We start from the raw sequence: 12,184 nt of genomic DNA, 5'->3' as shown, positions 1-12,184 counted from the left end.
GCCACTTATGAAATAAGGGGTCATAAGTAGGGTGCCAAAATGTCACAATTTTGTATTCCAGTTTAATTCCTGTTAACCTCAAAATTCTTGGGCATTGGATTCTGACCTACGTCTTGTTCATTGATGGATGATATAACACCAATGGACTGCAAACACTTTCTGACCACGTGTTCTTAAGCTACTAAGCCAGACGTTGCTGAGAGGAAATGACATGCAACTTATGAAACTTGTTTATACACTAAATAGAAGTGTGGAAGTGATTTCAGCTTTATTGCTGTTGATAATACTCAAGAAAAGGATACAGACATCAAAAAAATATCCAAATTCCTGTTTAATTAAGATCAGCCAATGAGAATATCTCTACATGCCATCTCTCAGTTTGCAATGGAACCTGGACAAAATGCTCAGTTGAAGTAGAAATGACTAACATAATTATCACCAGCAGCTCTGTATTATAAAACTAGGATGAAGAGATCCCACTGGTGAATGGAAGTATATAGATATACAGGCAAAATTGTGGAATTCAAGTTAAAACCTATTTCAGGCTCAGTTTCAATACTTTCAAAATACTGTCTTGCAGAGATAGATTTAAAGTGTTTCATTTTCAGTAAATATTTTCTGGTTTCCCTAAGTCTTTAAGTAACAGACCTACTTTTTTTTGCATCTGGCAATTTTTTTTGCTTGCCTGCCTCCCCCAACTACTTCTTTGCTATTATCCAGCTGTTATCTGGCAAAGACTGCTCCATATAATGATGTAAAGGGCTTGTGTCTTTTTCTGTTCAGTTATTGTTTCTCAAATCCCAGAACCTGCTTGTATGGATTTATTTCCCAATACCCCTCAAGTGGAAAAAAACCAGCAGTTTCTTCCATGTCTGGGTATGTCCAAGACCTTCATACCCCATTGTGCTGCTTTGGCACAGGCAGGTCAAGGAGGGAGAGTTTAAAAACAATATGACCAAAAAAGGAGATGGGAAAGAAGACATCTACAGATGCTTCTATAAATTTAGGAAGTAAAACCATAGTGTATATATATTTAGTTAAACTTCCTTTGACCTAATTTGCAGTTGTTTATACAGTTAATGACTATTTGTATGACTATATTAAGTATCCTTCTGCTTCTTTCTGTAAGTCAAAACTGCCAAACAGAACTGGCATGACATTTCTGGATGGAATTTCAACCATATAAAAATAAAAAATGGCAAAATTCCTAAAATTTTGACAAATGTGCTAAAAAGCCTAGTACTTGGGCTAGACCCCACAGGATAATATGAATTACGCTGTCAGAGGACAAACAGTTCTGTGGTGGAGGAGTATTAGCCTGGATGTTGGCAGGCATTCAATGAAATGCTGTTCTACTGCAGGGGTCTTCCTGGGAAAGCACCCACTCTTGTCCCTGCGTGCAGTGATTAAGTGCACTCACCAGTGATACGGGATGTATGAGTCTGAGTGCTGATGAGCTGAGGGAAGAAATGAGCAGTATTCCTGAATCCATCCTGGCTGCTTTACTGCTGTATAAACTGGCAAAAGTCACAACTGCAGTTTGTGTGGTCTCCCACCCAGCCCAGCTGGAGGGCAACAGGACTTCAGGGCACAGAGGGGAGCAGCCTCCCAGGGCAGGTGGGAAGATCAGCATAGCATGGGGGCCAAGGCATGAAGCAGGCACCTGACCTACTCAGCCTTGTCAAGAACTATGTGTTTCTGGGCACCCCTGAAGCAGAACTCATGAACCAGTAGACCTATAGATAAGGCAAAAGTGCCATGTGAGGCCACCTTTTCAGTTCAGCTGCCCCCATTTAAAGCAGAGCTGTGTCTTTGCCAATAAATCTTCACCGCGTCCACTGACAATGTAATTTTCAAGCACTTTAAACCTCTGATTAAAGCCACAACACAGTTCCTGGTTGGATCCTGTAATGTGTAAACCCAGGACTGAGTACCCGTATAAGTTTAAACCCTAAAAACTGCTGCTGTCTTTGGGGTCAGCACAAGAAGGCAAGTCCTCTCACGGATCCACATGCAAGGAAAAAGCACACTCATTCACAGCTCTTGGAGATGTGCAGGCTGCCTCAGCTGTGAATTTCCCCCACTCGTCCTGCCAAACATATTCCAAACGCAAGACCCAGCACTCACCAGCTACTCTGTAAATGTCAGCTCCAGCACGCAGGCAGAAGACCCTGGAAGGGGAAGCCAACAGCTATGAAGGAGCTCTAACATGCCTTTCGGCAGCCTTGCAAAAGTCAGTGAGAAATGATAGCTTGCTGAAATGTTCGCCAGCTGGTTGTGCTGCCTCTTGCTGCTCTGACTGCTTTGCCCAGATCCCCTGGACACAGCAAGCAGGGTGTTTACAAAACATTTAGCTGAAAGCAGGGGATAAGTGCCACATGCTAACTGTTGCTGTAGATGCAGAGATACAAACACAGTGTTTAAAATGGCCCTGCTTTTTCTCTGAATTTCTTTGCGGAAATGCAGGCACCACCATACAAAAATGCAGACACCATACCATACAAATGAAGTCTGGGGTGCTGTTCCATGACCAGCAGAGATAATCTTTTATGTTGCTGCTGCCAAAAGGAGAGGTCCTAGCATCCCAGCCTCATGTCTGGCTGCATCCCTGCATCCCCGTGGTATCACACCCCTCCTTGATGCTGGCTCTGGTACTCTTCTCACCCCTTAGGGAGCCGGCGTAGCTGTTAACCTGAGCAGAAAACTACTGCTGGTGGGGCTAGGGTTGTTTTTCTGGGCTGCTTTCCCATACTTCAGCCCTCTGAGTCAGTTCACTGAGGGCACACTCAATATCAGAAGGGCACACAGAAACAGCAGGAGTGCTGGCCAGGATGGGAGGAGCAGAAGCACCCCACTACAGCATCAATGAGGTATTGGCAAAGCCACCCTCATCTCACTGCAGCCTTAGACATAAATATCTGTGCCACTTAACTCAGCAGTTCAAGGACCTGGGCTCTGACCTGGGTCATGCATGCAGTGTGACCCTTCTCCAGTCGGGCGGTTCAGCCCCAGTTTTCTTTGGAAGTAGGCCATGCCCTTTCCCCAGGCCACCTCACAGACTGCAGAGCTCAGCTGCTGTGGTGCTAGGGTTGGTTTTTTTGAAGTTTCTAATGTTTGCGTTCACTAGAAAAGTGGTTTCTTCTTTTTTCTCATGTTCAAAAAGAAGATTATTTTTAGCTCACATTTTCCCCTTTGAACTTGCATTTGGGCACTAAGTCAACACAGGAGAATTCTGGTTCAGAAGACGGATGTCTCAGAAATGATATGCAAGAAAGAGGGAAGCGAGTAACAGTGGTTCTGCAACTTCTGAATAAAGTGCAGTACACCACGTTCAGAAAAGGACACTAGGAACCAAAAGCAGGACTCCTGACACACGGGGGAACTTGGAACGTACAACTCAAATCCTCATCATCTTTCATCTGATTTGGGAGACATGTAGGAAAAGGTTCTCTGAAGACCCCCACACCCACAAGTTTCCTGTATTTCTCTAGGGCAATTTCTGCCATTTCTTCTTCAGTTGTGAGAATGTCCTTGGCCGATAGAATGCCCGTGGCCAATAGACTATGCAGACCGGGATATGTGACCTGGGGTGCTCTCCTGAGACCTTTACATTGTGGTGTGGGAGTTGCCTGGGGCAAGTACGGGAGAACAAGGGCATGCAGCCATAAATCTGTGATTACACAGGCCAGGTAGCAGCACAGGTGATGGTCCTGTAACTGTTCTGGGATGTCAGGTTCAAGAGAAGAGACGAATGAGTCATTTGTATAATCAGCTATGTCACTAAAATTGTCAGGGACAAGATGGGCTAAAGGAAGGGGTTCATGCCTGGTGTGCTGAGGTCCTACATGAGTGCCACACTGAGAAAACTGAGGGGCAGTTTCTGGAGGTCTTTTATCATGTGCTACAAAATGTTACAGACTGTTGTCCCTCACAAAAGGTGAGGTCTTTTCAGCACCTTGGAGAAATGAGGTGATTTTTACCCAGGTGACCGATTATACATTTAGATACTTGTAAGTTTAAAATACTGGTCCAGTTTAGGAATGAAGAAAAAAAAATAAAATACGGTCCAATAATATGATTGCGAAATCAGGGGGTTTCAGGCAAGGTGAACTGTCATGTGTTAGCTTGCTTCTAAGAACAAATTTGTTTTCTGTGGGAAATCAGAGGATGTTATAAACTGAGTCATGCAGTTATTGACTTTAACAAGCTCACAACTGGTATAAATAGAGAAACAGGAGTGAGCCTGGGACAGAAGAAGAGATTGAAAGGTCTTCTAGCAAGGGCTGATAAGACAGGGAGGCAAAGATGGAGACAAAAATCCTTTCTTTTCTTGGGTTACTATATGTTGCATGTTCTTGTGCTTTCCCAGTGGTTCCAGAAAAGGAAAAAGAAGATATGCAATTTGCTAAGGTAAGGACTACAGACAGAACCTAAGAAATCATTTACTGAGAAAATTAACATAGTGATAGTGATGTAGAATATTTTATTAACAACTCTCTGTCTTTGAAAATAAACTTCTATGTTCTAAACTGTTGCTTTTTCTTCCCCATCAGAAATATCTGGAAAATTTTTATGATTTTCAAGACGAGAAACGTTCTCTTTTTAAAGCAGAGAACCTCGATCGCATGACTGACAAAATCCGAGAAATGCAGTCATTCTTTGGGCTAGAGGTGACTGGGGAGCTCAATCGTAAGACACTGGACATGATGAAGCAGCCTAGATGTGGAATACCAGACGTCCGTTCATACAGCACCTTCCCACAGAGCCCTAGGTGGAAGAAAGAAGATGTGACATATCGGTAACATACCTTAAACCATGTGTCTCTGTACACCACTGGGAATCTTTGTGAATGCTGGGCAGAAGTAATGCCAACAGGTTCCTTACTATTTATTCCTGTATTTCTCTATATAAAAGCTTCATTGAGGATAAAAGGGACATGAATGTGGGGTCTATTCATATCCTTTACTTTAGGCTTCCAAACAGCGATAAAAATACCAAAACAGGAGTTTACATTACTCAGTAAAGCAGCCTACTAAATAATATACTCAGTGGATAGAAGGTATACAACTGAGAATATATATGTTAGGGTTTCTGAAAGGCTTGAAAGAAAACTGTGAGTACTTCTTCTGTAATTTAAGCAAATAATTTGAAAATAAACAGCTTGAGACACATAAATAAGAACAACCACTGATTAAAATATTTGACCTTGATACTATGTGCCCCAGCCACATGTGGTCTGGTTGCTTTTAATTCCCTTCTCCTTATTTCACAGGATTTTGAACTATACTCCAGATATGCTAGAAGATGATGTAGACGAAGCAATTGCAAAAGCCTTCCAGCTGTGGAGCAGTGTCACCCCTTTGAGATTCACCAGGCTCTACAGTGGTGAAGCAGATATAATGATCTCCTTTGCAGCTGGATGTAAGAGGACTTCCTTGCCCAGGAATGATAAGCATTTATCACTTTCTTACAGATATGATGAAAAGCATAACTTTCCCACCCCACCCCTTTTTTTTTTAGTTCATGGTGACTTCTATTCCTTTGATGGTCCAGGAGGAACTCTGGCTCATGCCTATCCTCCCAGCCGTGGGATAGGAGGGGATGCCCACTTTGATGAAGATGAAAACTGGACTAAATTTACTACCAATAACGGTAGGTAACCTCAAATATTGCATTGTCTGTTTTTTATTAGACATTGTTTTCTTGAAGACACTGTAAAGTCACAGATTCCATGGCAGTAGTTCCAGTATTTACTGAGATTTAAAATGTCAGTGTAATTTAGTAAAATGATTCTGCACATATTGACCTGAGCTGCAGTCATGGCAGAACCCCTGAAGTTAATGCACAGACTACAGTTACAGCTCCAGTGAAGGAAATGAGATTAGCATGAAACAGCAATATTGGGTAATAGTGACATTGTAAGGCAGGGAATTTTCACCCTCAGGTAATGATCTCAAAAGTTGTAATACTGTAATAGTGTAACCATAATATTATTTTTTGTTTAAAGTGATACAAATCTTTAACCTCTACAAAGGAAAAAGAAATCTTGAATTTGTTGGTAAAAATAATTAAATATAACAGTGAAGTGTTCTGGTTTCCAGCAATGTCCAGGAACATTCTTACATGTTACTGATCTCTGTGACATAGTCACCAGATGAATTCCATGCCATTTATCATTCCCTAAATCTGGCCAGATGACTAAAATGTTCTCACCCAGTTTTCAGTTGCTATTAACATATAAAGAAACTGATTCTTTGTTGGCAGGAAAATTTCTGCAACATGAGCAAAAAGTGTCCTCAGATTGGTTTCCCTGAGAGAAATAAATGTTTATAATTCAAAACTCATTTCTCCTCCAGGATGTCAGAGAGCCTTTTACTTAAGACATAGCTAGATTTTGCTGGTTTATTAAGACCATAAACGATATATCATGCATGAAAGGATGACACCTGTATGCCACTGTTACGCAAGAAAATTTATTTAGTGATTGTTCTTTGTGCTGGATATTTTTTTAGGATACAACTTATTTCTTGTTGCTGCTCATGAGTTGGGCCACTCACTAGGCCTTGGTCATTCCAACGTCTTCGGTGCTTTGATGTATCCTATATATATGGCCGTGGATACAAGGAACTACAGACTTCCTCAGGATGATATTGATGGAATTCAGGCCCTCTATGGTAAGCAGGAAGCATAATTTTTTTGGTGGATGACGGATAAGTATTTATAATGAATTTTACCAAACAGCTAAAATGGACTGAACTTTCTACTGCAAGAAGGATACTGAGGTTTAATTTTCTGATATTATTCTTGGGCAATTCTCTTGGTTTCTTTGTGGCTAAGAGCCTACATCTGCAAAATGGAATCTGTGGGCTGTATCCATGCCAGTTACTCAAAAGGACCAGGAGCTTTATTACCAGGGGAGCAGCCCATGTCTGTGGTATTAAACTCTCTTATCTTCCACAAAAGGTAGTCACATGCACAACTGCCTTTTGGAAATAGTGTTTGCCCTGCATTCACTCTTGAGCACATACAGTTTGACACACCAACAGCTTGTCAAGGCAAAACAATGCCAGAGACCATTTTAATAGCCACCAGCCCAGACAGCCAAGTCAAATTGCCCAGGGACTTTTCCTGGCATTAATTTACTAGTTGAGTTTTAACCTTAAGAAACTTATGCATTTGGCTCCATATGGTACATCCTGAAGCTCCGCAACATGAAACGCTCTAATTCAACTTCCAATTCTACACTTATCTGTTTCCCAAAGGACCCCCCAGGGAATCTCCCGTACTTCCAACAAAAGCTTTTCCCCCACAAGAACCAACTGAAACAACACCTGCAGAAGCACCAACTGAACTGTTACCCAGGGAAGAACCAACAGAAATTACACCCATGAGACCAGAGGACTGTGACCCTCATTTGACTTTTGATGCTGTCACCACTCTCCGGGGCGAAATACTGTTCTTCAAAGGCAGGTAAGTGCTTTCATTTCTAGCAACAGCTTTTTGTGAGACTCACAAAGGCAAAGCATAAAGTTCAGTTCAAGGAATTTATCTTCCCTCGGTTACAAAGGTAGGTATTTCTTTCTGAAAGTATTCAGGCAACTTTGCAAAATTTTACCAGCCCAGCTGGGCTGGATGAGTAACAAGGTTTACTGACAGGTGAGTAAAATGTTTTAAGCCATCACATATCATCACCCATATCTGTTAAAACTGTGCAAGGCTGAATAATCCCAGTGCCACTGCTCAGCCTGCAGCTGCCTTGCATGCAGGACAGTCCTTGTCACACCAGCCTATGTGGGGGTCAGGGAGCTGTAGAAAACATCCCGGGTGACTTTTGGTGACACAATGACCTAGGGGTCTGCACTGGACCACTGCCCAGTACTGTCTGTAGGGAGCCACTGCTGTTACAGGTGTCTGCTTTTGGGGCATGCTCTGGCACTGGGCACTGTAGTGCGTTGGTGTATGGGCACATCCACCCTGGTGAGGGAGAACAGCATGTTCAGCCCATGTTTTCACCCACTTCTTGGGTTGGTAATTGTGTTTTGGTTGAACAGCTTCCTTCGGTGATGTGGGTCTGATTTCTTTTCTGAAACACAGGATGAAGAATTGTAGCTTAAAAACAATAATTTTCAGGGAAGAGGAGGAAGGAGCAGTTTCTCCTTAAATTGGATTTTAACATGCTTCTTAAGATGTTTAATGAGCATTTGTAACCAAACTGAAATTCAGAACACAGCTGTGTCTACCTGCATGGCACATGGTGAAGAGAAAAGTTCAGTTGTCAGCACTACCACAGATATCACATGTTGTCTTGGGTAAACTATCCGTCTAAAGGTCTAAAGGGCCACCAGCTCTAGGTGCCACTGCTTGAATGAAGGTTTGGTCAAGATGACCTTCAGAGGTCCCTTCCAGCCTCAACTGTTCTGTGACCTTAGAGCACCCCATAGTAAAGGGCAAATATCTGTGAGAGAGCAGGGCAAAATGAAGGACTGCATCCCAAGAGGGGTGATATCCCTGCCTCATAGGGAGGACTGGCTCCAGCACCCCAACAGTAGGATTTAAAGTACATTTCTATGCTACTAATCTCCTAGTGAAACACAGACAATGAAACAGTGCTGTTTTCCTTCCTATCAGCTATGTCTGGCGCAAAAGTCCATTTTTCTCAGTCATTGAGCACGACACCATCTCCTCGTTCTGGCCATCACTGGCAGCTGGTTTTGATGCTGCTTATGAGGTTGACAAGAAGGATCGAGTTCTATTTTTTAAAGGTATTTCTCTTATATTTACATCAGTCCTTTTTATGAATGAATAAAGTTAAAATACTCCTGCTAATGTTATGTAATAAAAATGGACATAATATTATACTAATACTAAAAGAAGATATTCTTAATATTTAAATCCATTTTAATTTTGAAAATGCTGTTACTGTCATTAACTAATGCTGCTTCACAACAGCCCTCTACAATATGATACTACTACTCTTTTTTCAGTGAGAGAAAGATCATAGCTGAGACAAAATTGATTGCCTATATTAAGTTATTTAAATACATTTTTTAAAGTGATGGCCACATTTGGAAAATATGTTGAGTTTTAACTATTGAGTATATAATACTCTTAATGACTATAAAAAGTGGAAAATCTAACAGCTCTGAAATATTCACACTTATGTGTGCCCTAGATGGTCATGATCTCAGCTGGACAGCTGTGCTGTTGGTGGCATTTACTACACAGAAAGCTCTGGGGCTTTGAGGAAAAGGAGCTCAGCCTCCTCCAGAATCCCTACTAACTTCTGGTTTTCCTGCAGACGACCAGTACTGGGCTGTCAGTGGCTACAGTATAGATTCAGGCTTCCCCAAGCCTATTCAGAACCTGGGCTTCCCAACCAGCGTCAGGAAAATCGATGCAGCTGTTTATGATCAAAATACCAAGAAAACCTATTTCTTTGTAGGCAGCAAGTACTGGAGGTAAGGCTCATTGCTCTTTTGTACAGCAGAAATTCAAATTAGCTTTTAAAATGTCAAGTTATATTAGTATTTGTACAGTAAGTTCCACGGCCTCTTGTTGTCAGCCTTCTCAGCCAGTATAAAGCTGAAAGTCAGAGGCAATTACTCATGTCTTTTCATAAAGCAAAGTCTGTAACACCTGAGATGGAGACAACATCCATTTACCCTTACCAGTCTGCAATTAACAGGAAAATGAGCTTTGTTTATTCATTAAGAAGCAGTAGTGAACTAAGTGAACTTAGTATAAAAGGATAACATGAGTAGACCTTGTCATCATGTCATGTATTCATTCAGTAGCTATTAAGGGACAGAAGTGCTCTCTGAAACTCATAAATGAAAAATCTATCAAGAAAGTTATGGAAGGAGATTAGAATATTTACTTTTTAAGAAACAATTCAGCTAAACAGTAATGTCATCCTAATAATTAATCCATCATATCATCTTGAAACCAAAAGTTTACATTCCACTCGTGTGGTGACTTCATAGATTGGATGTTGTAAAATTAAAATATTCAGTTAGAATAATTATTTAAGTTTATTACCCAGTATAAGCCCTATCCAGCCTCATTAGCAGTCTCAGGAAATGGAAGTGATATATGTAATCTAATGTTCTGAAAATAGGCCATTAAAAAGATTACTTCAGATGTAAATATTCACACAGCCGGGATTTGTACAGTTCTGTGATATCACAGATGCTCACAGTTACTGGATTTTCAGCTGACAGTAGGCTTATTTAGTAAAAATTCCACCTGGTTTCAACATTGAACATCACATGCTTGTTTCTTGTTTTCATGCATTTTCTTCATTTAGTTTCAATGAAAATACCCAATCAATGGAAAGTGGATACCCAAGAAAAATAGCAGCTGACTTCCAAGGAATTGGCCACACAGTTGATGCTGCCCTTCAGAAAAATGGTAAACAAATTAAAATGTAACTAAAATCAAAGCAAAAGACCACCAATCAAAGCAAAAAAAGTGTATGTTTCAAATAGATATATAAATATATGATTTTTAAAAAAAAATCACCCAAGAAAATAACATGTGTATTTCAATAGGTACACAGAAAGGAAAGATTAATTTGCCAATATTTTTTCCTTCCAATTCTAGGATATTTCTACTTTTTCCATGGATCAAACCAGTATGAGATTGACCTCAAGAACAAGAAACTCGTCCGTATAATAAAAAGCAACAGCTGGTTTAATTGCTAGAAATATTAAGTGATGGTGCAGGGCTGTATTTATACCAGAAATGTTTTTTTCATGTTCCTTGGGTATAAACAGTACCTTTCAGCTGTTACCGTACATCTGAGTTGGAAATGGCTTTTGAGAATTCTAATTTAAAACATTAAAAAATATAAAATTAATGTACAGTTTTAATTTATTTTGTTTTCCAACTATTTATTAATCAATTTGGTTTTAAGTAATAAAGTATTTTGCTCAACTATAGCAGCCTTCTTGCGTTCTGATTCAGTCCACTGGAGGCAAGGCATCTGATATAGCCACACACAAGCCTGAGCAGCGCCAGGACCCCGCCACCATTTTCAGCAGGGCTCAGTGTCTGTAGGGGGAAGTTAAAGAGAAGCAGAAGTAGGTGGGCAGCTTTGACAGGCCATAAGAAATGACCTGGGTGACAGAGGAGGGAGAAGAAGACACTCAGGAACAGTGCAGGGGAGGCAGAAGAGGGAGTAGATCCTACGCGATGGTGTAGGAAGAGTTGTGGAGAGACTGGTGGCTGTGGCCTCACCTGCCATGATGCCATGGCATGGCAGCAGAGGGGGCAGGGCAGGGATGGGGATGGGTGCCTGCTGGTAGGTGGGGAACATGGCAATGGGCTGAGAGGACCCATGCTCCATTGCTGCTGTGGGTGCGTTTGGCGGGCAGTCATTGGTACAACAGGACATGAGCAACCAGGAAAAGGTTAGGTGCCCAGTTTGGCGATGGAGCCAGCACACAGACAGGGCAGAAAGTGTTGAAGATATGGTCACAGGGAGTCAGGGGATTACCCCTGTTGATCTGTGACCTTGAGCTGTGGGAATGAAGTCAGGGCTCACAGTCCAGCTTACAATATCAGACAATAAATTGCCTACAAGAACCACTTCCCAGAGCAAAAAAGCCAAAGTGATAAGAAAAAAACACCAGGATTTTCATGTAACTACCAGAGATAAATCCTCCAGAGGACAAGTGGTGACACAGACAAAAGCACATGCGCTTCCTCCATCCACCTTGTTTAGGTCCCCCTCACAGGGCAATAGCTCAGTGACTTAAACACCTCTTGAGCCATAAGAAAGCTTGGCTGAGGTCTGTCCTCTCCTTGAAAGGATTTGATCCCAACTCTCACAGCACTGCTCTGATGATGTGATTGTACAAGGAATTCAATTCCTCCTCACTGTTCCTCTTTCTCCAGCAGAATTGGTAAAGGCAGCAAGATGGGATGGGAATGGCTGATGAGGACAGTCTTCCAGTTATCACAGCTGAAACCCCGTTAGGCAGAGGTGAGATATGCTCCTGGTCTTCTGCGCAGGGCAGATCCCTCAGACATTTGGTCAAAACACATACTAACCTCTGTTGCACCATTCATCAGGGCTGGAGGAAGCCATGTGTCTCCCAGAGTACCCACAGACCCACTGTCCCACTGTGCCAGCAGACAAGACCAAGGACGGTTAATTGAGATGCTGCCATGTCCGATCTCA

At 41.8% G+C, this 12,184-nt stretch overlaps 1 protein-coding gene across 1 annotated transcript; it reads left to right on the top strand.

The window, feature by feature from the left end:
* Nucleotides 1-4,276: 4,276 nt before the first annotated feature.
* LOC102050939 (stromelysin-1) lies at nucleotides 4,277-10,941 on the top strand. The gene is made up of 10 exons (XM_005432059.2): nucleotides 4,277-4,410; nucleotides 4,554-4,798; nucleotides 5,273-5,421; nucleotides 5,521-5,652; nucleotides 6,513-6,674; nucleotides 7,263-7,470; nucleotides 8,629-8,762; nucleotides 9,299-9,458; nucleotides 10,307-10,410; nucleotides 10,603-10,941. Exons 1-10 carry the CDS (start codon nucleotides 4,306-4,308, stop codon nucleotides 10,701-10,703), a joined length of 1,500 nt encoding a protein of 499 aa, XP_005432116.2. The 5' UTR covers nucleotides 4,277-4,305; the 3' UTR covers nucleotides 10,704-10,941.
* Nucleotides 10,942-12,184: the final 1,243 nt, after the last annotated feature.

Source organism: Falco cherrug, chromosome 2 (assembly GCF_023634085.1).
Source record: "Falco cherrug isolate bFalChe1 chromosome 2, bFalChe1.pri, whole genome shotgun sequence".
In the NCBI taxonomy this organism is placed as follows: domain Eukaryota; kingdom Metazoa; phylum Chordata; class Aves; order Falconiformes; family Falconidae; genus Falco; species Falco cherrug.
The sequence above is the reverse complement of the archived record's forward strand: the minus strand, read 5'-3'. Positions and strand labels throughout refer to the sequence as shown.